At 43.7% G+C, this 25537-nt stretch overlaps 1 protein-coding gene across 3 annotated transcripts in view; it reads right to left on the bottom strand.

Annotated features, from left to right (window-relative positions):
* Positions 1–11545: 11545 nt before the first annotated feature.
* SRGAP1 (SLIT-ROBO Rho GTPase activating protein 1) overlaps positions 11546–25537 on the bottom strand; it is a 284852-nt gene continuing 270860 nt past the window's right edge. For all 3 annotated transcript variants that reach the window (XM_047865066.1, XM_047865065.1, XM_047865067.1), the window contains exons 19-22: positions 22796–22976; positions 21200–21334; positions 20727–21066; positions 11546–16805 (exon numbers count right to left, since the gene is read on the bottom strand). In XM_047865066.1, coding sequence (XP_047721022.1) covers positions 16428–16805; positions 20727–21066; positions 21200–21334; positions 22796–22976 — 1034 coding nt within the window. In that variant the 3' untranslated portion in view covers positions 11546–16427. The remainder of the gene's footprint in view (positions 16806–20726; positions 21067–21199; positions 21335–22795; positions 22977–25537) is intronic.

Genomic DNA, 25537 nt, shown 5'->3' with positions numbered 1-25537 from the left:
CAGTGCTCCTGGTTTTTCTTATTTGAACACCAGCAACAAAAACGTTCAAGGAAAAAAATTAATATACTCAGAAATTAGGAAACTTGTTTACCATGGTGTGAAGCAAAATACACAACCACGGGGTGCCTGGGTGGCTCAGTCGGTTAAGCGTCCGACTTCGGCTCAGGTTATGATCTTGCAGTCTGTGAGTTCGAGCCCCGCATCGGGCTCTGTGCTGACAGCTCAGAGCCTGGAGCCTGTTTCAGATTCTGTGTCTCCCTCTCTCTCTCACCCTCCCCTGTTCATGCTCTGTCTCTCTCTGTCTCAAAAATAAATAAAACGTTAAAAAAAATTAAAATACACAGCCACAAATAGCTGACTAAAGAGATAAAACGCTGACCCAAACAAGGAAAATTACCACTCATAATAGCTCATGAATTCCCACTTAGAAAAAGAAAAGCAATAATATAGCTTGTTTAGGATAGAAGTATGCTCATGAAGAGTAAGTTTTATGGCCAGAGAACCAAGTATCCCAGGGATACAGATGGGTAAAAGAAGGTTCAAAAGTATCTGATTATGAGAAAAACCACCTATGGGCTCTGGAAATAATTCACATTAAATAGAGAAAATTTCAAAACAGGAATTCATATGTAGGGCAAATGCAGGTCATGAGTGTAAAAAGTCTAGTGGAATTGAGAAATACATTTAGAATGTTTATAATTGAGTCTTGACAAGGCAGGATGGGGGTAGGGGGAAGTTTCTCTAAGACAATCACCAGGAACTTCTCGACACGGAACTATGGGTCACCGTGAAGAGAGAAGGTTACTGTTAAGCCATCCAGTTAGAAGGTGGGATACGTCCTTTTTCCAGTTCACTTGCCTGAGCCCCAACCCCCAGCCGCCAGACACAGCAGCATTTCCAAAAGTGGAACTATTCCTTTCCAGGCTCTCATTCCTCCCCCTCGATAGAGCTCCTTCTGGCTTCCGAGTACTTACGGGATGTAGAAGTTGTCTGGCTCCTTCCAGTGTTCACATGCTGAGTGTGGGAGGCAGGCCCCAACAGCTGAGCAGTCGCCGGCCTCAGAGAGCTGTGCCCAAGCGCAGTGCCGGACCGAGGCTCTGCCGTCGAACCAGACGTGGGCGCTAAGGCAGCAGCGTCCTCTGAAGGAGCAAATCGAAAATGGTCACAGCTGACACAAGCAGACAAAGGTCCACGTTGGCACAGGACTCCGATGTCCCAACAGTGTCAGTGAAGGAGTAAAGGAGCATTTCAGTAAAAACAGATGCCAAAGGCAATATACTGCGATATATCTATTCCATCGCCGGCCTAATGGGTGAAGGAAATACCTTTCCCGAACTCAGCGTCTGTTTGGGGGCATTTGCCACCCTGTCCAACTGTTAGGACAGAGGAAATCATTGTCTCGCTTCTGGCTATTCTAAGGAAAGCCCTAGAGAGTTGGCTTAAAATTCAATGTTATTTTAAACTGTGCAAGATATATCGACTTGTGAACATGTAACTTTTCTGTTTGTCCTTTTGCCATTATATCATGGATACAGAACCCGAAAGGGAGAACGACGTAAGCTCAGGGCAGGATAAGCCCAGGTCAGGAGAAGCATTCCCATGAACTAGAGAATTCTGGTCGTCTTCCTGAGTTAAGGAACCTAGGACCAGGGAATGCATAATAAAAACAGGAATGTCAACTTTCTGCATGCAGCTGGAGGCAAGACTGAGTTCATAATGGTTCTAGGCCTTTGTGATTTACATGGGCGTCCTTTCCCTTTTCTTATTTGTAAACGTACCTAGTATGGGCCTATCGTGTGACTTAGGTCTTCATGCCTCACTCAAGTTGGCTGGTCTTTAATCCCTGTGTAGCCACAGTTTTATTGGATCTCTGCTGAGAAGAGGCTTTTAGGATGGATGTTTACATTGTATTTATTAGGAATTTGGTCTGCTCTGATGAGCAAGACAGTTACAGACATTTTAAAAAAGCAGTCAATAATCTTCTGACATGGAAACACATCACTCCACTTCTCCACTCAACCCGCCTATGATGACTTCCCATGCCATGTGGAATAAAATCCAGACTCCCAACCTGGGTCTGCACGATCCAGCTCCCGTTACATCCGTCAACCTGTCTTGTTCATGGCCCCCCCCCCCCCCCCCGATTCGTGACATACCCACCACACTGGCAGTTTTGCTGGTCCTCCAACATGAGGAACTTATTTCCGCCTCAGACCTTTCCCCCAGCTCTTTTTACCTGGAATGATCTTCCCTTAGATTTTTACATGGATGGCTCCTTTTTGATATTCAGATTGCTGCTCAAATGTGAACTCTATGGAGAGGCTGCCCCAACAACCTGCCAAATAAGCATCCTGGATACAGGCTGATGGGAAGATAAATTGGTACTGCCCCTTAGCAGGGCAATTTGGCAATAGTGACCGGGATCACAAACACACATTCCCTTTGGCCCAGTAATCCCACCCCTAGAAAAGTATCCTACCGATACATTTACATGCATGGGAAATGACATAAGTATAAAGTTATTTGTTGCAACATTATCTGAAGTAACAAAAGATTGCAAACTATCTAAATGTTCCTCAATAGGGGACAGGTTAAATAAATTACAGAACATTCATACAATGGACTACTTACTTAACTTCGCAGCCTTAAAGGAGAGTGAGGAAGATCTCCAAGTCCTGATATGGGAAATGTCCAAGATATACAATGAGGTAAAAAAAAACAAAGTGCGAAACAGCATGGGTGGCATCCTACCATTTGTGCAAGGAGGGGCTAAAATAAGAATAATTCATGCTTGTGTTTGCTTGCTTATATAAAGAGACAGTAATGACACACAAAAAAGCATTTAGACAGGTTACTTAGGCAGGATGAGTGGGGAGACACAGGTGAATGGGGGAGGCAGGGATGGGAAGGAGACTTTCGCTGTCTTTTAATATATTTTTGTCTCGGGTTCATGTGGCTGTATTACCTTTTCTAAAGTAAACCCATTTTAAAAAAAACCCATTTTATTCTGCAATAAAATAAAACAGCACTTCCCAATCTCCCTTTACTCTGTTATCCTACTTTATTTTCTTCATATAGGATTTACTACTATGTAACAGGATATAAAAATGGAAGCTCCATCAAGGGACCAAAACATCATATTCCAACGTATGAGACCAAATCAACATGCACATTTTCAAACAATTTCATTAAAAGCCTGTGAAAGCCTCTCTCCTCTAGTGGTATACAGACTCTGGATATTAGGAAATTGATTTACGAAGAGGCTTTTACAGAGAAGAGTGGGTGTGCTGTGAGCACCCCTCAAAGGAGAAGATTGGGGTGCCTGGTGCTCACTTCTACTTTAGTGAGAAGAGCATCTATGGGCAACCCCAAAAGTTTGATACATATCCCCTACAGTTGAGGGACACTGTGGAGCGGAGTCTGACTTTCTTTTTGAGATCTCTGGGGTAAGGTGCTGATGAAGTGGCAGTGTGGGCTCTCTGCACTTCCAGGGGCTGCAGGGCATAGAATGCATGAAGTGGGCCAAGCTCTATGCAAAAGAAGGCTGAGTTAGCGTCACCTTAGGTCTTGGTCAAAGGACTGTCTGGAGGTGAGAAGAGAACCTAGCAGACCTGAGCTGGATTCCCGCCTGTTGAGGAAACAATAAGCAAACAGCCAGAAGAGAGATACATCAGGGGACTTGTGGGGGGAAATCCCGCAGAGACCCATGGGGTCGGGCTTCTCCAAAAACTCACCAAAGCACTTCTTTAAGGAAAGAGCCCATGTTTGGCTCTGGTGTAAGCACAAGGCCAGTTGAAGCAGATGGTACCGATCAAGTAAGAACTTTCCTGCCCCCTCTTCTCTCCTAGGTCTTGGCTCCCCCTCTGTGGCTGACCCCAGCTGGAGTTGGGGAAGAGAATGTTCGTTCAAATTCAATGCAAGATTTACATGGGATCAAACATCATAAACGAGTGAATTAAGACTGTTTATAACTTAAAATGATCATAAGGATTTTTATTGTCTAATAATAGCCAGAGTCAGTGTCATGTCTGAGACTAGGGCAGGTGGCAAGGGGCATGTCTTTAGGTCGGGGGATCAGGAGAAGGCTCTTTGAAGAAGTGATCTCCGCGAGGTGAGACGATAAAGCACCCTGACATCCCAGAAAGTTTTATGAATTTCCTAAGCAGAGAGGACAGTGCTTCTGGCCCCGATAACATTACATAACATACTATTATACCCTCCCGGTCTTCCCCTTCCTCGTCGGCTGCTCCTCCCAGTTTCGCCAGCTCACCCCTCGTTCCACCAAAGCTCGGCAAGTTGGGGCTCTACTGCGGCCTGATTCTGGGATCTTGCCCTCTTCCCTATTTCTAGGAGATCTCCTCCAGTCTCACACCTTTAAATACCAAACTAGCATCTTCTGACCAGAAATATGTGCCCTGAGTCAGATCCGCTGCCCTCCTAGATGTCTCCCCTTGGAAGTCTAACAGCCATCTTACACATGTCCAATCCTGAATTCTTGGTTGCGCGCCTCTTGCTGACCTCTTCCTCTCCCTGATTTTTCCTAAGTAAAGGTCCCTATCGCCCACCCAGTTGCTCTGAAACAAAAACCCGGGAGTCATATTTGCTTCTTCCCTTTTCTTTATCCCCACATCCAAGTTGTCTGCAAACCCTGTTGATTTAACTCTAAAATGTACTCCCAATGCATCCCTCCTTCTCCATCTGCAAGGCTACCTGGTCCACGCCACTGCCATTTCTCACTGTCGTGCTTAACCATGCTATCCTACCTCACTCTTGCCATCTCCATCCTATGTCCCCACCACGAACTGATTCCTACAGCATCCAGAGTAATCTTTTTTCTTACTGTTGCACAAAACACATCCCATAAAAATCACCATTATACCGGGGCGCCTGGGTGGCGCAGTCGGTTGGGCGTCCGACTTCAGCCAGGTCACGATCTTGAGGTCCGTGAGTTCGAGCCCCGCGTCAGGCTCTGGGCTGATGGCTCAGAGCCTGGATCCTGTTTCCGATTCTGTGTCTCCCTCTCTCTCTGCCCCTCCCCCGTTCATGCTCTGTCTCTCTCTGTCCCCCCAAAAATAAATAAACGTTGAAAAAAAAATCACCATCATACCAATTTTGCACGTACACTACAGTAGCATTAACTATCTGTACACTGTTGTGTTTTCATCTTGCAAAACTGAAACTCTACACCCACTGAACAGCTCCCCCACCCTTCTCCCCCAAACCGCCGGCCACCACCACTCTACATGCTAAGACTTTGACTACTCTAGGTACCTCACCTAAGTGGACTTGTACAGTATTTGTCTTTTTTTTTTTTAATGTTTGTTTATTTTTGACACAGAGAGAGAGACAGAGCGTGAGCAGGGGAAGGGCAGACAGAGAGGGAGACACAGAATCAGAAGCAGGCTCCAGGCTGTGAGCTGTCAGCACGGAGCCCAATGCGGGGCTCGAACTCATGGACCGTGAGATCATGACCTGAGCTGAAGTCAGACGCTGAACTGACTGAGCCACCCAGGCACCTCAGTATTTGTCTTTCTGTAACTGGCTTACTTCACTTAACATCATGTCCACAAAATCCGTGCTGTAGCAGGTGACAGGACTTCCTCCCTTCCTTTGTAAGGCTGAATAACATTCCATTGCATGTATATGCCACATCCTTTTTTTTTTTTTCAAATTTATTTATTATTACTGTTTTAGTAATCTCTACACCCAACGTGGGACTCGAACTCACAACCCCGAGATCAAGAGTTGCATGCTTTTCCGACTGAGACAGCCAGGCACCCCGGACACATCTTCTTTATCCATCCATTTGCTGATTGACAGATTGCTCTCATGTCTTGGCTGTTGTGAACAACACTGCAATAACATGAATACACAAATAGCTCTTCACAATTCTGTTATCAGTTCTTTTGGATGTATACCCAGAGGTGGGATTGCTGGATCACACAGGAGTTCTATTTTTAATTTTTTGAGAAACCTCCACACTGCTTTCCACAGTGGCCGCACCACTCGGCATTCCCACCAACAGTGTATAAGGATCCCAGTTTCTCCACGTCCTTGACAACACTTTTCTTTTTTCGTCCTTCCTTCCCTCCTCTCCCTCCTTCCCTCTCTCCCTTTCTTCCTTCTTTCCTCCCTCCCTCCCTTTCTTTCCATGGCCATCCTAATAAGTGTGAGGTGATCTGTCCTTGTGGTTTTGGAGAGTGGGTGGAAAGTGGTGGGTGATGTTGCATTCCTTAGATCCTTCCGATGGCTTTCCTTGCACTTGGAATGACATCTAAGTCTGTTACTTACTTTGGCTCCAAGGGCCTCCACATCCTGGTCTCTGCCCACCGTCCATCTCCATCACCGGTTCCTCTCGTTGACGGGCTCCAGTCGTGGTGACCTTCTCTCCCTAAGCGCTGTGACCCGGCAGAGGTGGAGGGCATGTGCACGAGCAGCTCCCTCTGGTGCCAAATCTTTCTTTTCACGTGGCTACTTTCTTCCCATCATTCCGACCTGAGCTCAGATTTTTACCACCTCAGGGGGGACCTCCCAGCCGTCCCATCTGAAGTTCCCCTCCCAGATGCCCTCAATCCTATCACCCTTGTCCGCCTCGCCTTTGCTTTCTACAGTAGGTGCTGGCACCTGAAATTACTTTGCTGACATAGTTGTGGGCTTGCTTATTCAGTGCCTGTGTTCCGACCAGGAAATATACCTCACGAGTCCAGGAAGCCTGCGCGTCTTGTTCAGTCACGGCCTGTGGAGAGGGCCTGATGGGAGGAAGCATGGAGGAGAAAGGGACGGCCGCCCAGAGATTTGGGGCATGTGTCATGAAAGACGTAACATTTTAGTTGGGTTTTCACGGATAAACATTAAGTCAACAGGCAGGTATTCGAGCGACGTCAGGGACACGTTAGAGTAAGGAATGACGTGAGGTAGGCTGAGGGAGAATGAGGCCCGGCGCGTTCAGGGGAAGGTGCTGTGACTGGGCCGAAAAGTAAAGGTTCTTGAGAGGAAGTGGTGGGCAGTGGGGTTGACACGGCAGGCCGCAGAGGACGGCAGACAAGGAATTCATCGTCACTGTGGTTTCACCGATTTACTAGTCAGCTACGCGTTAGGTGAGAAGATAGAAAGGGAAGAAGACAAAGTTCGGGGCCTGCGGTGGGGAGTCACGGGTGGCTTTGAGGAGGGGAAGGGCAGGAGCATCATCCAGGGGGCAGGATGCAGCAGTGTTACAGGCACAGCCCCCGGGGAAGCAGGCAGCTCAGAACTAAACCCTGGCCCTGCCCGTGGTTAGCATCTGTGATGACAGGAACCCCTCTGTAGCTCTTTCTCTTGGCTTTCCTGTGAGGGCTGAACTAATATTTAGTATTTGTAGAATGGCGTCTGGCACTCAATACATGTTAGGTGTTATTAACATGTTTATTTCTAAATGAATTCTAATAAATTTTTAAAAATGTATTGAAAATTTTTTTATTGTTTATTCATTTTTGAGAAAGAGACGGAGGGGCGCCTGGGTGGCTGTCAGTTAAGCACCTGACTTCGGCTCAGGTCATGATCTCACAGTTCGTGGGTTCGAGCCCCGCGTCGGGATCTGTGCTGACAGCTCAGAGCCTGGAGCCTGTTTCAGATTCTGTGTCTCCCTCTCTCTCTGCCCCTTCCCCGCTCATGCTCTGTCTCTCTCTGTCTCAAAAATAAATAATAAGAAACATTAAAAAAAAAAGAAAAGAAAAAAAAAAAAGAGACCGAGCACAAACAAGGGAGGGGTAGATCATGCCTTGAGCTGAAGTCAGATGCTTAACTGACTGGGCCATCCAGGCACCTCTCAACGTATTTTCTTAAGCAGCTTTCACGTCCAGTGTGGAGCCCAACATGGGGCTTGAACTCACAACCCTGAGATCAAGACCTGAGCTACGATCAAGAGTCAGAGGCTTAACCAATTGAGCCATCCAGCCACACCTATTAACATGTTGAAAACAATGCCTGCTAAGTAGTACATGTTTGCTTGTCCAATGATCGTTAGTTTGTTTTGTTTTGTAGAAAGCTGCTTAGCAAGAGTGTAGACAGTTGTTGCAAAGGGGAGACAACGGACCCCCAAAAACTATGCAGGAGGCTACTGCAAGAGTTGAGGCAAAAGGGAGTGGACACAGAATGAGGTTAACACAGAGCAAAAGTCAGTAAAACAGATCGGAAATCAGAGGAGCAGCGTGTATTTTGGAATTAGAGCAAGTGGCTTTAGTTTTTAGGTCTGTCAAACTTAAGGTGCCCGAGGAAAGCCTCATTGGCTGATGTTCAGCTGACACAACAGTGATACATCTGACACTTAGGACAGAGAAGGGAGTAAAACCGGGAGCTTTTCACTCTGGAAGTGTGAGTGTGCACATAACAAATACCCCGAAGAATGTAGGTCGAACCTATCATTTACCTGTTACATTGGCAAAGGGACACATGACGCTATTTTAAACTCGCATATCCTTTCATGTTGCTGGCAGTAGTGTGAACGTGTGCAGTCTTTCTGGCAGCATTTGTCATGAGTCTAAGGGAATGCTTACAACCTCTGGATCAATGCTTTCACCTTTTGGAGTCCATGCTAAATTTATGGTTCAAAAATGCAGACAATGACTGTGTATGGAGCTGCTCACTACAACGTAATAGTCAACAGAAAAAAATGAAACCTGCAAATAGGCTCACTCAAGGATAAGAAAATGACGAAGTACATCATGGTATGTTCATATGTTAGAAAATTTTACAGCCATTAAGAAAAATCACATTCGCTGACACTTCTAATGTGAACTGACGTGAGGGAGAAAAACCGAACAGGGGTACACAAGTATATATAGAATATGAATTCAACTGTGCTGAAAATAGGCATCGTTCAAGATTAGAAGATAATGTGTTAAATGTCACTGTGGGTTATTTCTCTTTGGGAAACTGAGGCATGGGTCGCTGATTTGATGAGGTCCAATAAGTGAGTTTGAATTAGGACAAGATAACAATTTTGTCTTACTTAAAATTTCTTTCCTTCTTCCAACGCATCTGCTGATATTCAGTTACTAATGCAATAATCATCTTTGGCTCAAAGACCACACCTTCTATTACAAATCCTGATCATGTTGCCTTTTTTTAAAAATGGATGTAGTCCATCAAAGGCCTAGAACCCCAGATCTCATTTTCTAGTTAGTGTCACATCATTGTACAATTTCAAATATGCCACGAGACTATGGATGACGCTTTCCTCTCCTCTAGCTTATAGACATGACCATCCACTTTCATTTAGAGGGACATGATTCTTACGCAAGATATTCCCTGGGTATGTCAAAGACAAAAGATTAACACGATGCATTATCGCTGAGAGGGTAATTCATCGATAGTCCTCACTTTAGCCGAACACCCAAGCAGCAAAAGGCAGGCATTCACCCCCAGGGGCACACCCGATAGAGAGCTGATGAATATGAAGAATGTGCCTGCTAGCCACCAGAATTAGGTTGCAAATATCCTAGAGCTGGAGATGTTGTGGATCATGTCATAACTTCCTTCAAGACACTAACGCTGAACAAAGCATGTTGTTTCAGGACTCCAGGAGGAGTGCTCACTTGTGCTCTCTTTCTCACACATACATACACGCACATGGACATTTTGATATCCAGCCTTGTCCCAGATCTCCAGCTTCTTTTGTTGAAGACTAACCTTGATGAAATGACTGTTTTAATAAAAGGCAAGCTTTCTACTAGGTAGAAACACGTGAACGTCACTATGATTATTTCAAAGGTATATTGACCATATTTCCCCAAAGCCAAATGGAGACATATGGCCAGTAAAATGGAACTTGCCAATGGAATTTGTCATTGTTTTTGGCTTTCCAGGACTTTTTTTTGGCGCTTTAGATCATGGTTAGGGAATTTTCCACATTAGGAATCCCAACTACCTAAGGCAAAAGCCAGAAAATGTCCTTTTTCTGCCTTGCTAATATTCTTACAGGGTGCTGGCTTATGAACAGTGGGAGCTGACAACCAGGCGCAGCCACATTTTGGGACTCTAATTCTGGAGTGAGGGACGTGAGGAGGCAGGCGGACATGGAGAGGGTTGTGGCAGGTGGAGGCCTTTGGATCCGAGGGTGATGCAGGATAATGGGGTCTCTCTTGGAATAATCCTATAGTCTGATTTGCCCATTCATTCCTGTGGGGAAGCCTCTAAATCCAACTCTGGTCCTAAAATGGTTCTACCTGCTTTCGGGTAGGCCCTTCCAATCAAGGGCTTAGTTCAACATCATTCCACAACGTTGTGGGAAAATATTTCCTTTAACAGGTAGCTTCCCCCCCATTCATTTGTCCATGTTTAAAAAAATTTTTTTTTAAATATTTGTTTTTGAGAGAGAGACAGAGACAGAGTGTGAGCGGGGGAGGGGCAGAGAAAGAGGGAGACACAGAATCTGAAGCAGACTCCAGGCTCTGAACTGTCAGCACAGAGCACGATGCTGGGCTTGAACTCATGAACCACAAGATCATGACCTGAGCCGATGTCAGACCCTTAACTGAGCCACCCAGGCGCCCTTCATTTGTTCTGTCCATGTTTAAAGATTTCTGCATCCAACACCCAAAGTTTAATCAGGAAATATACAAGAAATACTGAGCAAATTCATGAAATAGAATTCAATACACCAGTCAAAATGGAAGAAACTAGTTATATGTAACAACATGGACAACTTTCACAAACATTTCAACAGAAGGAACCAGGCACAAAGTGTATATACTATGAGGCCATTTATAGAAAGTGAAAACTACAGGCCAAAGCAAACCATGGTGTAATTCATGAAGATATTACACTGGAGAGGCACAAGCCTGGCCAGATCTCCTGGGTAGGCAGTGGATAGTGGAGATTTGATCTGGGTAGGTGGCAGATACAGGAGAGTATTACTCTGTGCAAACTCTTACACTAATGACTTGTGCACTTTTCTGTGTGTATTTTATACTCCAATAAAATCTTTTTTCCCCCCTTGATTTATGTGTCATTAAAAAAAAATTCCACATCTCCTACCAATATTCAATCCTGTACATTGCGAATGATTTTGTAAAACTCTTTATTATGTACTGTCAGACCTCAAGGGTTAGTTTAAAAAAAAAAAAGTTTGAAGGAAAAAAATACCAACACATGGGGCATTCTGAACAGAATCTCTACCTAAGGACTGCATTTCAGGATATTCGAATGAAACCAAAGATCTCCTTGACAAGGTCTACTATGCCAAAGAACCCTCTTCCAGGGAAAGGTTTCAATCTGGCTAGTGTTTAGGAGGCTTGCTTGCTCTCCCATAATCCCCTTTCCTTACTGCACAGGGGTCTCCAAGCCATCCTCTGAAAAACTCTGGCTTCATGATCAAGGCCCCGTCCACGAAGTCTCATTTCCAAGTGCACAAATAAAAATGCGAGTGAGACAGAAACATTTTTTAAAAAAAAAGTTAGTTTCCCACCATCTAATGCAACTCAGCTCTCCAGGGGGTTAACAGTGATTAGAAAAAGAAAGGAAAGGAATGAAAACACCACGGAGAATCACTGAGAAGACAAAGGCAGCCAGAACTATCTTATTTATTATAAAGATACACCATGAAGAACAGACCTGACTGTATATTGAAGCCTGGAATGGTACATGCCAAAATGTACAGTACTATACATAAAAGTGCATTGTCACAACAGATTAACAAAACATTTCTTTTCTTCCAGAACTGTAAAAGCATCCCCCCAAATTTCCGCCTCAGAGCCGAGGAACTGTAACGGAGGCAGCACAGATCACAGGTGACACGTGGGCTGCAGCAGCTAGAGAGACAGCGGGAGGGAGGACACAGGGACACTGCGGACGGGAAAGGCACAGTCACGGCTACCAGCAAAACGAGACAGTCTGATGATGGACAAGGATGCAAGACGGACGATACTGAGCACCGAGGCACAGGACGGGACACAGAGAAGCAGGGAGAGCGTGGAGGAAGTTTCCGCTCAGATAGGTAGTAGGAATTGGGGCAGGGGGGCCGGGAGCAGGAGTGGAAGGGTGGACGGGGCACTCGACGGGGCGGCAGGAATTGGGGCAGGGGGGCCAGACGCAAGAGTGGAGGGGTGGATGGGGTGACAGTAAAGAGCAAGGCTAAAACTCCTCTAAAATAGAAAGGCACTTTCACATGTACATACTACAGATGTACATTGACACGATTAGTAACAGTCACAAGCAGGAAGCTACCAGTACTGCAATTGATCAAACCGACAGGAAAGGACAATACTGATTTAATTACGTGGGCAGGAGTTACCCTTAATTCCATAGGTAAATTTTAGCAGTCTCTCCTGTTACACAGCCACTTACTATACTTTAAACATCTATAATAACCATCACACTACACACTGAACTTGGATGAATGCTCTAAAGGGGGCATTCACAAATGCACGGTTTATATATTTTCTTTTACTAAACAGTTTCTAAGATAAGCATTATGGAACCCGGTACAATTATTTAAACATACAAAAGTCCCTATGTAATTTAAAGATACAGGTACCCATCTCGATTATACCACATAGACTATTTTTTTTAAAGAAAGTATACTAGGGTAAGTGAAATCTCAATTTCCAGTTTGTTTTACTGATCTGAATAAAGGGGTGCCAAAGTCACCCTGCACCAAGCCTGACACCTCAGCCCAGCTGGAGGTTTGGTTTTCAGCTCAGGGGACTGTCTGGAGTAGGGAGCTCTACTGTACACACGGATGAGCCTTTGCATCTAAGTTGCTCCGGGACTGTGGCCTCAGCGATGGGCAACTCAGAGCAAGGCTCATCCGAGTGCTTTTCCCGCTTTTACGGTGTCTCACTACTGTGGTCAGGACGAGAATGAATGCGATCCCAAATCTGAAGTCTTCTAAATCCTCAATAGACCTATGGGCTCTTTACTTTTTTTTTTTTTTTTAAGTTTTTAAATTCCAGTTGCTTAACATACAGTGTGGGCTTTTTGAATTTTAGAGGCTGTACTTATCACATTAAAATTTCTTCATTTTGTAGACCTCGTGTCATTCCCAAATGCTGGGGAGACCACAATCCTTCCCACTCTTATCTTTTCCTTAAATTATAAGCCCATTTTGGGAATGGCAAGAGTACAAAGAAAACTCGGTTAATACAATGTGACTCGTTCGCTCTACATCCGCTGAGAGCTATTCATGCTTCCTGCAGTAGATTAAGTGGGAGCCTGCTCTAAATTATTCTATGGATGGCTCAAGGGGCACCAAAGTCAGATTATGTTGTGTGAAAACGTGCAAAACGGTTGACCGATAGCGCTGACCCTGAACATGAATACAGAGCTCTGCAAAGGGCCACTGGACTGGTTCAAATAATTTACAGAACACGCATCAGAAAATGTGTATGGAGTACCTTTTCTCTCTCTTATCAATCAGTCCTTTCCCAATACCCCTGACCCAAACCAAAAGGTCAACTTGTAAGCCTACTTAGTGAGTTCTATGGATGGGACATGAACAGAGTTATATCAGCTGTGAATATATATTCTTGCGTAAGTGGAGTCTGATCATCTTTGTAGAACCATCGTCTGCCCATCATCAAAACGACCCCCTTGCCAAACTGTGCACGAAGAACAATATGATCCTTGAAACTGGGGGCGTAACATCTCAAGGATTCTTCCTTTCCTCCCCACCCTTTGCATGCTTCCTCCTCCCCACTAGATGTGTGGCTGTAGAGAAGGCCATGCACCAGGCGAATGCACCAGAAGCTTTTAATGAGCTTTCAGGGTGTTATTTTGGATCCTCTGTGAAGTGGCCACCTTGTCTTTTCCCGAGAATCTGAAGACTTTTACCAAAACAAAGAAAGAATAGGTGAATCCTTATTCCCTGTGAGGTCATGTCCTTCTATGGGAATTGGAACAAATAAAAAAGACTGGAAAAAAAAAAAAAAAGAAAGAAGGCCTCAAGGTGTCACAGGGGTATAGGGAGAAGAGTAGAGATGGGTAAGGCAGTGATGGGGGAGCATTAGAAATTTCCTGCAAGAAGGCACAGCCTCTGAGGCCCCAGAGCAGCCACCTAAGGGAGCAGAATCCTAATTTGGTGGTTGGAAAGGCAACCCTCATTTCATCAGCGGTGTAAACACTGAAGAGGGGAGAGTCTGGGCAGGACTGCCAGGGAGAAATCTGAAGACATGAACTTGTAGGAGTAAGATCTAAGTTAAAACTTGTAGAAGACACCCCTCTGCCCTTTTGAAACCCTCTGTTTACATCTTACTCTTGCACCATCGATGGAAAAACTGTTTTTAACAATCCTTTTCATTTCAATTTCTAAAAGATTTAAAGTCTCCTCCTCCATTACTTCCACCTTTATTCTCGGCTTCTGTTTCCCCATCTAGCAGCAGAGAACTAGAAACCCAAGTGGACTCTGGAAAGAACTGGGAGGTTATTCAGCAAGGTTTCAATTTCCTAGGAATTTGGGAAGATTGTTTAAAAGGGTTAGTGCTACTCAGAGCTCAATCCTGGTTGAGTCTCCATGGTGTCTAAAGTTGATGAAGGACCACTAACGCTCAAGGGAAATGGCAGGGGGGTAGAGAAGATGCTGAACTGGGCATCGTTTTCACAACGGGCAAAACGGATGCTTCAGAAACCTCAAAGATTTAAAAGCTTACCATACCTGGATACTTGGAAAAAAAATCTCGATTCAATCCATTTGTGAAATTAGGCCACTGGCTGGCAATCAGAAGTGTGACTTTGAAAGGTAACCCTATGTCATTAATTTAATCTCTCTCTGCATTACAACGAGTAGACTGGCAAACTGAGGGAGAGATCCCAGGAATGATCTTGATTTTTTAGTACAGATCCTCATTCTTTCCTGCCTGAGGCATTCACCAGCGGGCTAACAGATTCAAGTCCATACTGTGCAACTCTTAGGTGGGCAGGCAAATGGCTTCCAGTTTGAAACCAAAGCTAGAAGGAAATCAATGGTGGTCGAGAGGGGTTAGTTCTGGGCCACCCATTTATCTAAAAAAAAAAATTCTCTTTATCATTACGTTCAAGGTCAGAGCAGAAAACATGCTCATAGGTTTACACACGATATAAGCTGCTGCTGGCAGGAGTGGTGATTTGTACCTTAGTAAAAACAGCTGAATTCAAAGCAACCTTTTTAAGACAGTGGGAAAACACAGAGAAAATGGTTTCTGTGCCAGGATGTCAGAGAAAGAGGGTACCTTACGGAGCTCACCTGACTATCTGGGTTATGTTGAGACCACCTGGAAAGAAAAGAAAAAAGTCATGGTTCCAGGGTGCAAAATTGGAAGGAACGCCTCCTGGAACCATGTGACCCCCCGCCCCCCCCCAACCTTGGCCAGCATGGCTCTTACTCCAGTACCACAGCCAGTTCTTGGTTGGCTCAAAGAGGCCAATGGGAGAGGAGAGCTGGGGAGTCACCTTAGGATCATCAAGCCTCTGTATCAGGTTTAAAGGAACCGAGGTCATTTAGTCGGGAGAGAAGGCTGAGCGAACCAAGGACTTGTGTGCTGCCCGCGTTCTCCATTTCCACAGGAGAACACAGGGGTTTAGGGGAGCCGGAAGTATTTTCTAGGCAGTTTGTAACAGACCTCTGAAGGAACTTGTGGAGGAGTGTAACCAGGAAGTCTTTACAATTAGACTGTTCTAGTCCTTTGTGAATGCAGGGGACGGACCTGGAAGTCTTCGGGGGCCTGACCAGGCTTGAGGAAGGAGTCACATCCATAGCTCTGGAGGATTAGCTTTCCCTTTTCTAGGTTCCGTTCAAGAAGTAACTGCAGAGGGTCCGACCCCTTCCTCTGAGCTTTTAATCCGGACCCAGGGAAGTGACTCGTATGAAAGAGGCAACCATGCAACTCATTCAGGCAGTGGGCTGAGAGACCCACTGGGCACATCCCACTGTGACAACTGCAAGCCTGGGCACGAGTGGGACCTCGTCCCACTGCACGGACTCAGAGGTACTCGCTGTCAGCTACCCAACAATGCCGTTACCACTTTCCAGCCATTCCCCCCAAGCGCCACAGACCAACACTGGTTATACTCCACGGCCTGGGACTTCAGACGCTTGTGCCTTTGGATCCAGACATTTCCGACTCACCCAGGCTACACTAAACCTGAAGCGCCGAACGACGCGGAGAGCAGAGTGGTGTGGCCTTCGTGACAAATGGTGCAGCATTGGATTTTCAAGTAAATCTAAGTGTTTCTATTGTCTTTAAAATGACATATGTCCAGTTACTAAGAAAAAAGGAAGAAAATTACAAAATACAAATGCCCGTGTTAATTTAGCTAGTCTCCGACATTACATTCAAGAACATAGAAAAGCCAAAAATCTCCAGTTATAAGCACAAAACTAAGGAAAGTTAAGGATCACTGACTTTTGTCAATGATCCGTTTTTTGTTTTGTTTTGTTTCTTAAATCACCGCCCCACAGGACCTTGCTCATCTGGAGTTTACATCGTGCAAGACTTGTCTGTTGGACCTTGGGAAGGTGGGGCCGGTCCCACGGTAGGGTTTGTTTTTGGAAGAACGGCAGGTTTTGGCCGAAGGGCTGGGGGCTTTAGCTGCACACCCATCCTGGGTGCCACCATAGGCTTGAAAGTACTCATTGTGTCGCTGGAGGAGCTCGTGCTGCGTCGGATCTGAGGCTCGGAGCTCCTGAAGGCAACGTTGTGCAAAGGGCTGAGAGACTCTGTGGACGTGGCGGGGGTGGGCGCGTTCTTCACTTGTTCCAAGGTGTCCAGCACCACATCGGGGGCGTGCTTTGCGGTACTCTGTCTCTCCAGTTCTCGGAGTTCGTTCAAAGCAGTGTTCATCGTCTCTTCAATATCCTGTTGACAAATCACCAGAGAGGCAGAACAGACTGATAAGTTCGCACTAATGTATAGAAGCACACACACTTCAGCTGAAAGCAGACAGGCCAGCAAAAGCAATCGTGTGTTAAGTTCACAGTCTGTGGAACGTATACGCATGATGATGGCATCTCACACGACTGTTTAGGCTCTGCATGTTCAGGAGACCAAGATGCCACGGTGCCTGCAGCCGTGTATCAGACATCTGCCGTTCTAAGGTGCTAGGTAGCCTTCTGGTGATTTCCACCTTACGTGCTGACTGATTATACAGAATTCTATTCCAGCTTATGGCAAAAGACAGCTTCAATTTAGACACTGCTATAGTTTCTCAAGAAATAAATGGGAATGGGATTGAAAAGCAGGCTTCTTTCACTGATTTAACAAATAATTTTGGGCACTTACTACGTACTTGGCTAATTCCTAGCAGTTCTTCAAAATTCAGTTTAGGCTTTCCCCTGATGCTCCTGTCCGATGGTCTCACTGGAAGAGGTCCCGCCCTGCAGGAGGGTATTTTTGTGATATGGTGTGTGTGTGTGTGTGTTTAAACGTCACAATAAAGGGGTGGCATTATTGGCACTTGGTGGGCAGAGGTCGTGTATACTAGATATCTTGCAGTGTCCTGGATAGTTTATATGCAATGAATTATCCCGCATCTTGTTTGCCGTTTTTTTTTGGTTTTTGTTTTTTTTAAATTTGGAAGAGAGAGGATGAGCAGGGGAGAGGGGCGGGGCGAGAGAGAGCGAATCCTAAGAAGGCTCCACGATCAGCACGGAGCCCGACGCGGGGCTCCATCCCACAACCCTGGGATTGTGACCTGAGCTGAAATCAAGAGTTGGACACTCAATCAACTGGGCCACCCAGGCACCCCTTCTTCAACTTTTGAATGTCCTTCAGACATTCATGTAGGTGAAAATTCTGTTTACGATAACCTGAGCCCAGGCCCCGTCTCTTACATCAATATGCACTTTTAAAATGTTTATTTATTTATTTTGAGGCGGAGAGAAGGAGTGCAAGCTAGGGAGACAGAATCCCAAGCAGGCTCCACGTTGTTAGCACAGAGCCCAATGCGGGGCTCAATCCCATCAACTGTGAGATCATGACCTGAGCCAAAATCAAGAGTTGGATGTTAACCTCCTGAGCCTCCCAGGTGCCCTGATCAAAACACGTTTTTAATTGTTGTATTTATAGGAGATTTATATGGATTATATATGTAGATGAAAGCACCTTACTACGTCCGTTGTTTTCCAGTTTAGTCAAGCATTAACTGAAATACATTTAATTGTTTTAGTATTTATTTCCTTGTTTTTTTTTATATTATATTTAGAGCTTCATATGTTTTTTTCAAATTAGGTATATCATCTATCAATGTATTTCAGATGGTAAAGAGGGAATTACAAAATATATGTTTCAAAAAAGTAGACTGTGCTCCACTGATGGATGAATAGAGAAGCCAAACGTGGTATATACGTCAATGGAATATCATTCAGCCTTAAAGAAGAAGGACATCTTGCCACACGGTACGATACGGATAACGCTTGAGGACGTTATGTTAAGTGAAATAAGAGGCCAGTCACAAAAAGACAAATACTGCCTGATTCATTTATATGAGGTAGTCCCCCACTCATAGAAGCAGAAAGTAGAATGGCGGTGGCCAGAGGTTGAGGGGGAGGGGAGAGAGGAGAGTTGTTCTTCAGTGGGTATAGGTTTTCAGGTTTCCAAGATGAAAAAGTTCTGGAGGTCTGTTTCATAAAATGTGAATATAGTTTACTGAACTCTAGAGTTAAAAATGGTTAAGATGGACAATTTTACATCATGTGATTTTTCGTATACGCAAACCCCAAAGGCGGAGTGTTGTGTGAGACAGATGGGGTGAAGAACCACTGCCCTAGTCTGACTGACATGTCTATTCTCTACTCTCCCAGGGCTTTTTTTTGTTTGCTTAATTTTTTAATGTTTATTTATTTTTGAAAGAGAGAGAGACAGAGAGAGAGAAACTGAAGCAGGCTCCAAGCTCTGAGTTGTCAGCACAGAGCCCAATGCGGGGCTCAAACTCACGAACCGAGAGATCCGTTGGACACTCAACCGACTGAGTCACCCAGGCGCCCCTCCCAGGGCTTCTTTCGCTCACCTGGAGCATAACCCTTACGGCGCTGCGTAATGGTAATTGATTTCCATACCCATCTCCCTCACAGGCTTGTCAGCACCTTTGGAAAGCAGCTGGCTATTGATTTAACGTTGCTTCATAAAGCCTAGCACAGGACCTGGCGCACAGTAAGTGCTCAATAAAGGTTTGCTTAACGAATAAACCAAGATACAGTGACCACATATGGATATTGTCGTTTTAAAACAAGCCCCATCAGGGACTCCACTGATTTGTTTAATAAGAGAATCTGCATGTTTTTGGTATGAACGCCATGATGGCGGGCTTACTTGTTCTCATGGGAAAATCTGAAGATGAGATGGAAAGAGAAATAAAGGACACAGCTGGAGGCCATTTTGTAAGGATGACATCACTTTCCAAGTGATTATTTTCATATGTGATTTCTATTTGATGCTAAACATATGGATTTTTTTTTTTTTTACACAAGTATTTGCTCCAGAGAGATCGCAGAGAGCCTGGTTTATCTGTTGAGTTCTGTTTTGATGATTTACAATAAAAGGATTTCTTGGTTCTAGAAGCAAAAGGGTTAAATAGATGTTGTTATGCCTTCCCACCCCCAAGCTCCTAACTCCCTACATCCTGTTTCACCTGCTTATTATAAGCAGTGAAGTTACAGATTTCTCAAATCGTTAAACTCAGCTGTAATCAAATATCGCTGGTTCTGTATAGATCTCAACGGGCCCTGTATGGTACTTCAAACAGAGAAAAACCAAAAGGTCAAGTCTTTTTGATTTTTACCGACAAACTGTTGCACATTTAAAATCGGTTTAATTTTTAAAAAACACATTAAACCCCTCACAATCTAATTTACATCCAAAATTTTCTTTAGTTAGGACAATGAAAATAGCTTGGAGATTTGTCACATCAGTGCAGGTCTCCTTGGATACTCTTTATTAAAAATAATCCATTTTAAATACTTCCCCATGTTTGTTTCATTTTTTTCTCATTCACTCTCTTTTTTGATTAATTTAGTTTGCCTTTAAGCTTCAGATAGATAGAAGATGCTTTAGATTAAAATGGTAAACCCTGAATCTATTCACCTCTTTTGTTATTGGTGTTAACCATATTTTCTGATGGCCTATGCTGGGGGGAAAAAAAAAAACACTAGAGGAAAAATGGCAGAATGATGGAAAAGCCATTAATTTTGTTTCACCCTCACTCTGTCAATTCTAATCATTAAAAAAAACTACAAAGTCCTCTGTACTAACTGTTGAGAAGTAAACAATGACATAGGATTCAGACTTGATGTTCTTCAAACAGCTAACCATTATTTCTCCATTTATTTATTGACTAATCCATTGTTTGTCTTAAGTTGAAAGGGTCATATTTATCATACACTAACATTTATTTATTTCTGGGCTCTCCATTCTTTCTATCAATTTGTCTATTTTATTATCTTTGGCACGCATTCAGGATCCAGTAGGGCCGGTCCTTCTTCATTATTATTCTTTTCCAGACTTTTCTAACTACTTAGCAATGATGTGTTTAAATGCCATGAGTCCTACATTTCTGCCATGTTTCTGTTTAAATCAATAGGAACCTGATCACTTGGGTCCTTCCAGTAACAAATGGTTCTTCTAAAGAGACCCTTAGTCAGGCTTTAAAGAAGGAGCTCATTTCTTTTGTTTTCTTTAGCTGGTTCTGTACAAAACAACATGGCTACAAAAAGGAAATCCTGCATACCTCCTTCATCATACTCCAGGTACACAGCATGCACCATTCCATTAAATGCATCCTACCTGAGCGATCGTCTCTGGGTCCAATGGCTTATGGTCATTGAAGCCTGTGTATTGCCCTGATGATGTGGACCTTCTAATAGGAGGACTGTCGATCTTCTTGAGGGAGTCGTGTCGGCTGATATTGGTCAAGCTCCCATGGCCGGGCCGGCGTCTCCTCTCAGGACTGTCATTGTTGAGGCCACGGTTCTGCAGCAGGCCCCGGGGGTGACTGCCCAAGTTTGGAGACCCCAGGTCAACGGAGGAGTTGGAAAGAGGATGTGGGGGGTGGAGGGGACAATGGCCATCGCTGGTCCTGCCAGGACGCCTTACTGGAGGGGGTGGCTCTCCTCTTTTTCTCTGTCTAGACATACACAAAAAGAGAAAATAGGAGAGCTTATCACACTGGGTAATACCACAAAGCTGCAGGGCCTGTGGCTGCTCAAAGTCCTTGGAAAAGTGGAGGTTCAGCAGCTTGATGATCAGATTCCACCTACCTGGCTAAATAGCCGTCAGGGTGACGGTCTGTTGGGGAGTTCATGTCCTTGGATGAAGACTTGTCTTCAGTGACTGGCCCACTGCTGGCCTCACTGTCAGCTTTCTGGCTCAGAGTGTCTGAAAACGTATCATCCCTGAAACAATGAGAAGCAAGAGTGAGGGTCTTTTGCTAGATGAACGGGAACAAAAAAATAAGTGATGGCATTTACGTATTATAAGTCTTTCTTACCAACACGACTTTTTCATTATAAAAATAATACAGTTTCATTGGTAAACTGGAAGATTCAGATATACAAAAAAGAGCAGTATCACAATCACCCATAATAGGACGTAACAACCAGACACAACTACTGCTAGAACTTTAGAAAATATCCTTCTATACTTTTTATCTATGCCTGGGTACATATCTATGATGTCTGCATATATATGTATGGTATTTATACTATAGTTACTTATATGTTTATGTGGCTTAGATATATATCACTGCATGTCTGTATAAAATGCACATAACATTTCTTGGATTCCGAGACACATTTTAACATCTCTAAAATTAGGTTGAATGATTTAATCATAATAGGCATTTCATGTGGTATATTTCTCTTTCCCTTGAAAAACTGCTCTTAAATTGGTGTACTAGGAAATATATTCACAAAATAGGAATTATATTGTACGTATAATTTTGCAACCTGTTTCTTTTACTTAATACGTTATAAGCATCTTCTCATCTCTTTAAATATTTTTAAATTATAGCAATATTAAGGGGTGCCTGGGTGGCTCAGGTGGTTAAGCATCGGACTCTGGATTTTGGTTCAGGCAATGATCTCATGGTTTGTGAGTTCAAGCCTTGCACTACTGGGCTCTGTGCAGAGCCTGCTTGGCTCTCTCTCCCTCTCCTTCTGTCCCCCACCCCCAAAATAAATAAATAAATAAACCTCCCAAAAAATTATAGCAGGGGTGCAGCGGTGGCTCAGTTGGTCAGCTCAGGTCATGATTTCATGGTTCCCAAGATCAAGCCCCATGTCAGGCTCTGTGCTGACAGCCTGAAGCCCGCTTGGGATTCTCTCCCTCTCTCTCTGCCTCTCCTCTGCTTGCATTCTTTCTCTTTTCTCTTTCAAAATAAATAAATAAACATTAAAAAAATTACAGCAATATTGAAAAAAAAAAAAAGAAGAAGAAGGCTGGAGATGATTCTCTTTAGACTTTAGGTCAGTATCTTCCCTCTGGGGAATCTGAATTGAAACAGTGGTCAGACAGCAAGAGATGATAACCTCTGGTTTTGGAACCAGCAGTGGTTACTACAGCTCTTAAAGCTATTCTCTGCAAGGATTATTCTTCTAAGAGCCTGAAAGTTTCAAAAGGCATCTCTCCCTAGCTTTTGCTCCAAACCTCCTGGTGGTGTTTGCAAAATGAAAACCTGCTGGTCCTGAAGGACCGTTAGCAAAGACCCAATAGCAAGGCAAAGAACTGTTCCCAGCTCAGAGGTCTGGGCTCTGCGATCCCTTCTGCTCTGTTCCTGAAAGACCAAGGTCAGTTTAAGGACAGTGGCTGGAATCGTCTGATGGGAACACTTAGCAGTAGAAGCTGGCACTACTCACATATCCTGCACCACTATGTACTGATGAGGCACAAGCCCATCAATGCCATTGTGTCTTCCTTCCCACCAGTCCTCAGATGCGCGGTGATACAGCAGCAGGGAGGCGCCCTTCTTGAAGGACAGTTCTCTGGCGGATCGCCCAACGTAGTCAAACTTGGCTATAGCTTCTATTGGCTCACATTCTACAAAGAACACACGGGAAAACAAAGAGGGACCAGAGCTGTTAGAAGAGCATGAAACACTATGTGAAAGTTCCATATGAGGCCTTGGCAATAAACACGGCCATTTAAATATCCAGACTGAACAAGGTAATGAACAAATCATCAATGTAGGACAAAATAAGGCTGTTAAAAGAGATACAGAAAAACAGTCTCTTGCTGTGGTCCGTCTTTCAGGCAAATAAAAATTGAACATTGGACCTTAATTTCCACAGCCTCTTACCAGAGGTATAATGACAGTTTAATAAAAAATATTTAACACTTTGCAACATGATATATGAGATCTCTCCTTGGGCTGTGATATCCTCCACAATAGCTCCAATAGTATTTTGACAATGATAGAGTTCCTGTGTAACATCTTAATAACCATGGATAACATGGGAAAGTCAGTATCCCAGAACACAAGGGAGCTTAGGCTTTATTTGCTTATTCAAAGAAAAATGAGGTTTATAAAAATCAGCACATTAAATATTATGTGAGTACATTTAATTTCTTCCTGTACTTTTCTGGCATTATCAAATCTTCCAAACTACCACCAACAGTAAAATAACTTTGTTTTCTCCAGTATCAGTAACAAATTCTAGTTACCTATGAAAAAAGCACAACTTAGACTGTCCTGTACCCAAATTAAGAGACCAGATTCAAAAATTATATTATCCAGAGATCAAAAAAAATTTTTTTAAGTTTATTTATTTATTTTGAGAGAAACAGAGACAGCACAAGTGGGGGAGGGGCAGAGACAGAGGAGACAGAATCCCAAGCAGACTCCACACTATCAGCACAGAGCCTGACATGGGGCTCGAACTCACGAAACTGTGAGATCATGACCTGAGCTGAAACCAAGAGTCGCTTAACTGACTGAGCCATTCAGGCACCCCAATTATCCAGAGATCAAAAGATATTCAAGGGAATTATGGTGAGTGAAAAAAAAAACAGTCTCCAAAGGTTATATACTGTATGATGCCACTTATACAGCATGTTTGAAATGACATAATAATCAAGATGCAGAACAGATTAGTGGTTGCCAGAGGTTGGAAAGAAATGGCCACAGCTATAAAAGGGAAGCGCACAGATGAGTGCATGAAAACCTGGTGAAACGTGAATATGGCTGATGGGTTGTGTCAATGTCAATTTCCTGGCTGTGGTATTATGCTACAGTTATGTAAGATTTTACCATGGAGGGAAGCTGGGAGGAGAGTACGTGGGATCTCTCTGTAATATTTCTCACAACTATATGTGAACCTACAATGATTTCAAAATTAAAAATTAAAGTTACTGAACTAGAAATGGAATTTCAGTGCTGATCTAATTCTGATCACAACAGTTGAAGGCAATTAAGAGGACAAACTAAACAAAACAACTATAAGAGATGCTTTTCATCATTGGGCTTTTGCAAAAAGCCCTTTGATTCTGGGGCTTATGATCTTTCCTCCCATCTTCTACCATCCCTGCCTCCCATCCTTCATCCCTGCTATCAACAACAGATAAGTAAACTTCTAATCAGGTATACACAGAAAGGGCCAATACAAGTGCTAAATGTTTAGAGAAATGTATGAGCAATGAGCAATGCCTCAATTTACTATAAACTGAGAGTGTATTACTTTCTAAATACTCTAGAATACATGCACATGTAGTAGATTAAAACCTGTCCATCTGTCAAATATTTTCTCAGGAAATTGTCTTCTATTTTGCTTGGTAATGTACATTCCCATTTAGAACAGTTAATTTTTCCCAAAAGATTCCTAAAGTATCTTTAATATCTTGTATGGAATAACTGCATAAGAAATCCTTGGATAGTCAACTAAGCTTCTTTCTCACTTAATAAATTCAAATCCCGGACTTCAAGCTGTATTCAAAGCTGTAATCATCAAGACAGTATGGTACTGGAACAAGAACAGACACTCAGATCAATGGAACAGAATAGAGAACCCAGAAATGGACCCACAAACATATGGCCAACTAACCTTTGACAAAGTAGGAAAGAATATCCATTGGAATAAAGACCGTCTCTTCAGCAAATGGTGCTGGGAAAACTGGACAGCGACATGCAGAAGAATGAACCTGGACCACTTTCTTACACCATACACAAAAATAAACTCAAAGTGGATGAAAGACCTCAATGTAAGACAGGAAGCCATCAAAATCCTTGAGGAGAAGGCAGGCAAAAACCTCTTTGATCTTGGCTGCGCAACTTCTTACTCAACACGTCTCCAGAGGCAAGGGAAACAGAAGCATAAATGAACTACTGGGACCTCATCAAGATAAAATCTTCTGCACAGCGAAGGAAACAATCAGCAAAACTAAAAGGCAACCAACAGAATGGGAGAAGATATTTGCAAACGACATTATCAGATAAAGGGTTAGTATCCAAAATCTATAAAGAACTTCTCAAACTCAACACCTAAAAAACAAATAATCCAGTGAAGAAATGGGCAAAAGACATGAATAGACACTTCTTCAAAGAAGACATCCAGATGGCCAAGTGACACATGAAAAAATGCTCCACATCATTCATCATCAGGGAA

Source organism: Prionailurus viverrinus, chromosome B4 (assembly GCF_022837055.1).
Source record: "Prionailurus viverrinus isolate Anna chromosome B4, UM_Priviv_1.0, whole genome shotgun sequence".
Classification (NCBI taxonomy): Eukaryota; Metazoa; Chordata; class Mammalia; order Carnivora; family Felidae; genus Prionailurus; species Prionailurus viverrinus.
The sequence above is the reverse complement of the archived record's forward strand: the minus strand, read 5'-3'. Positions and strand labels throughout refer to the sequence as shown.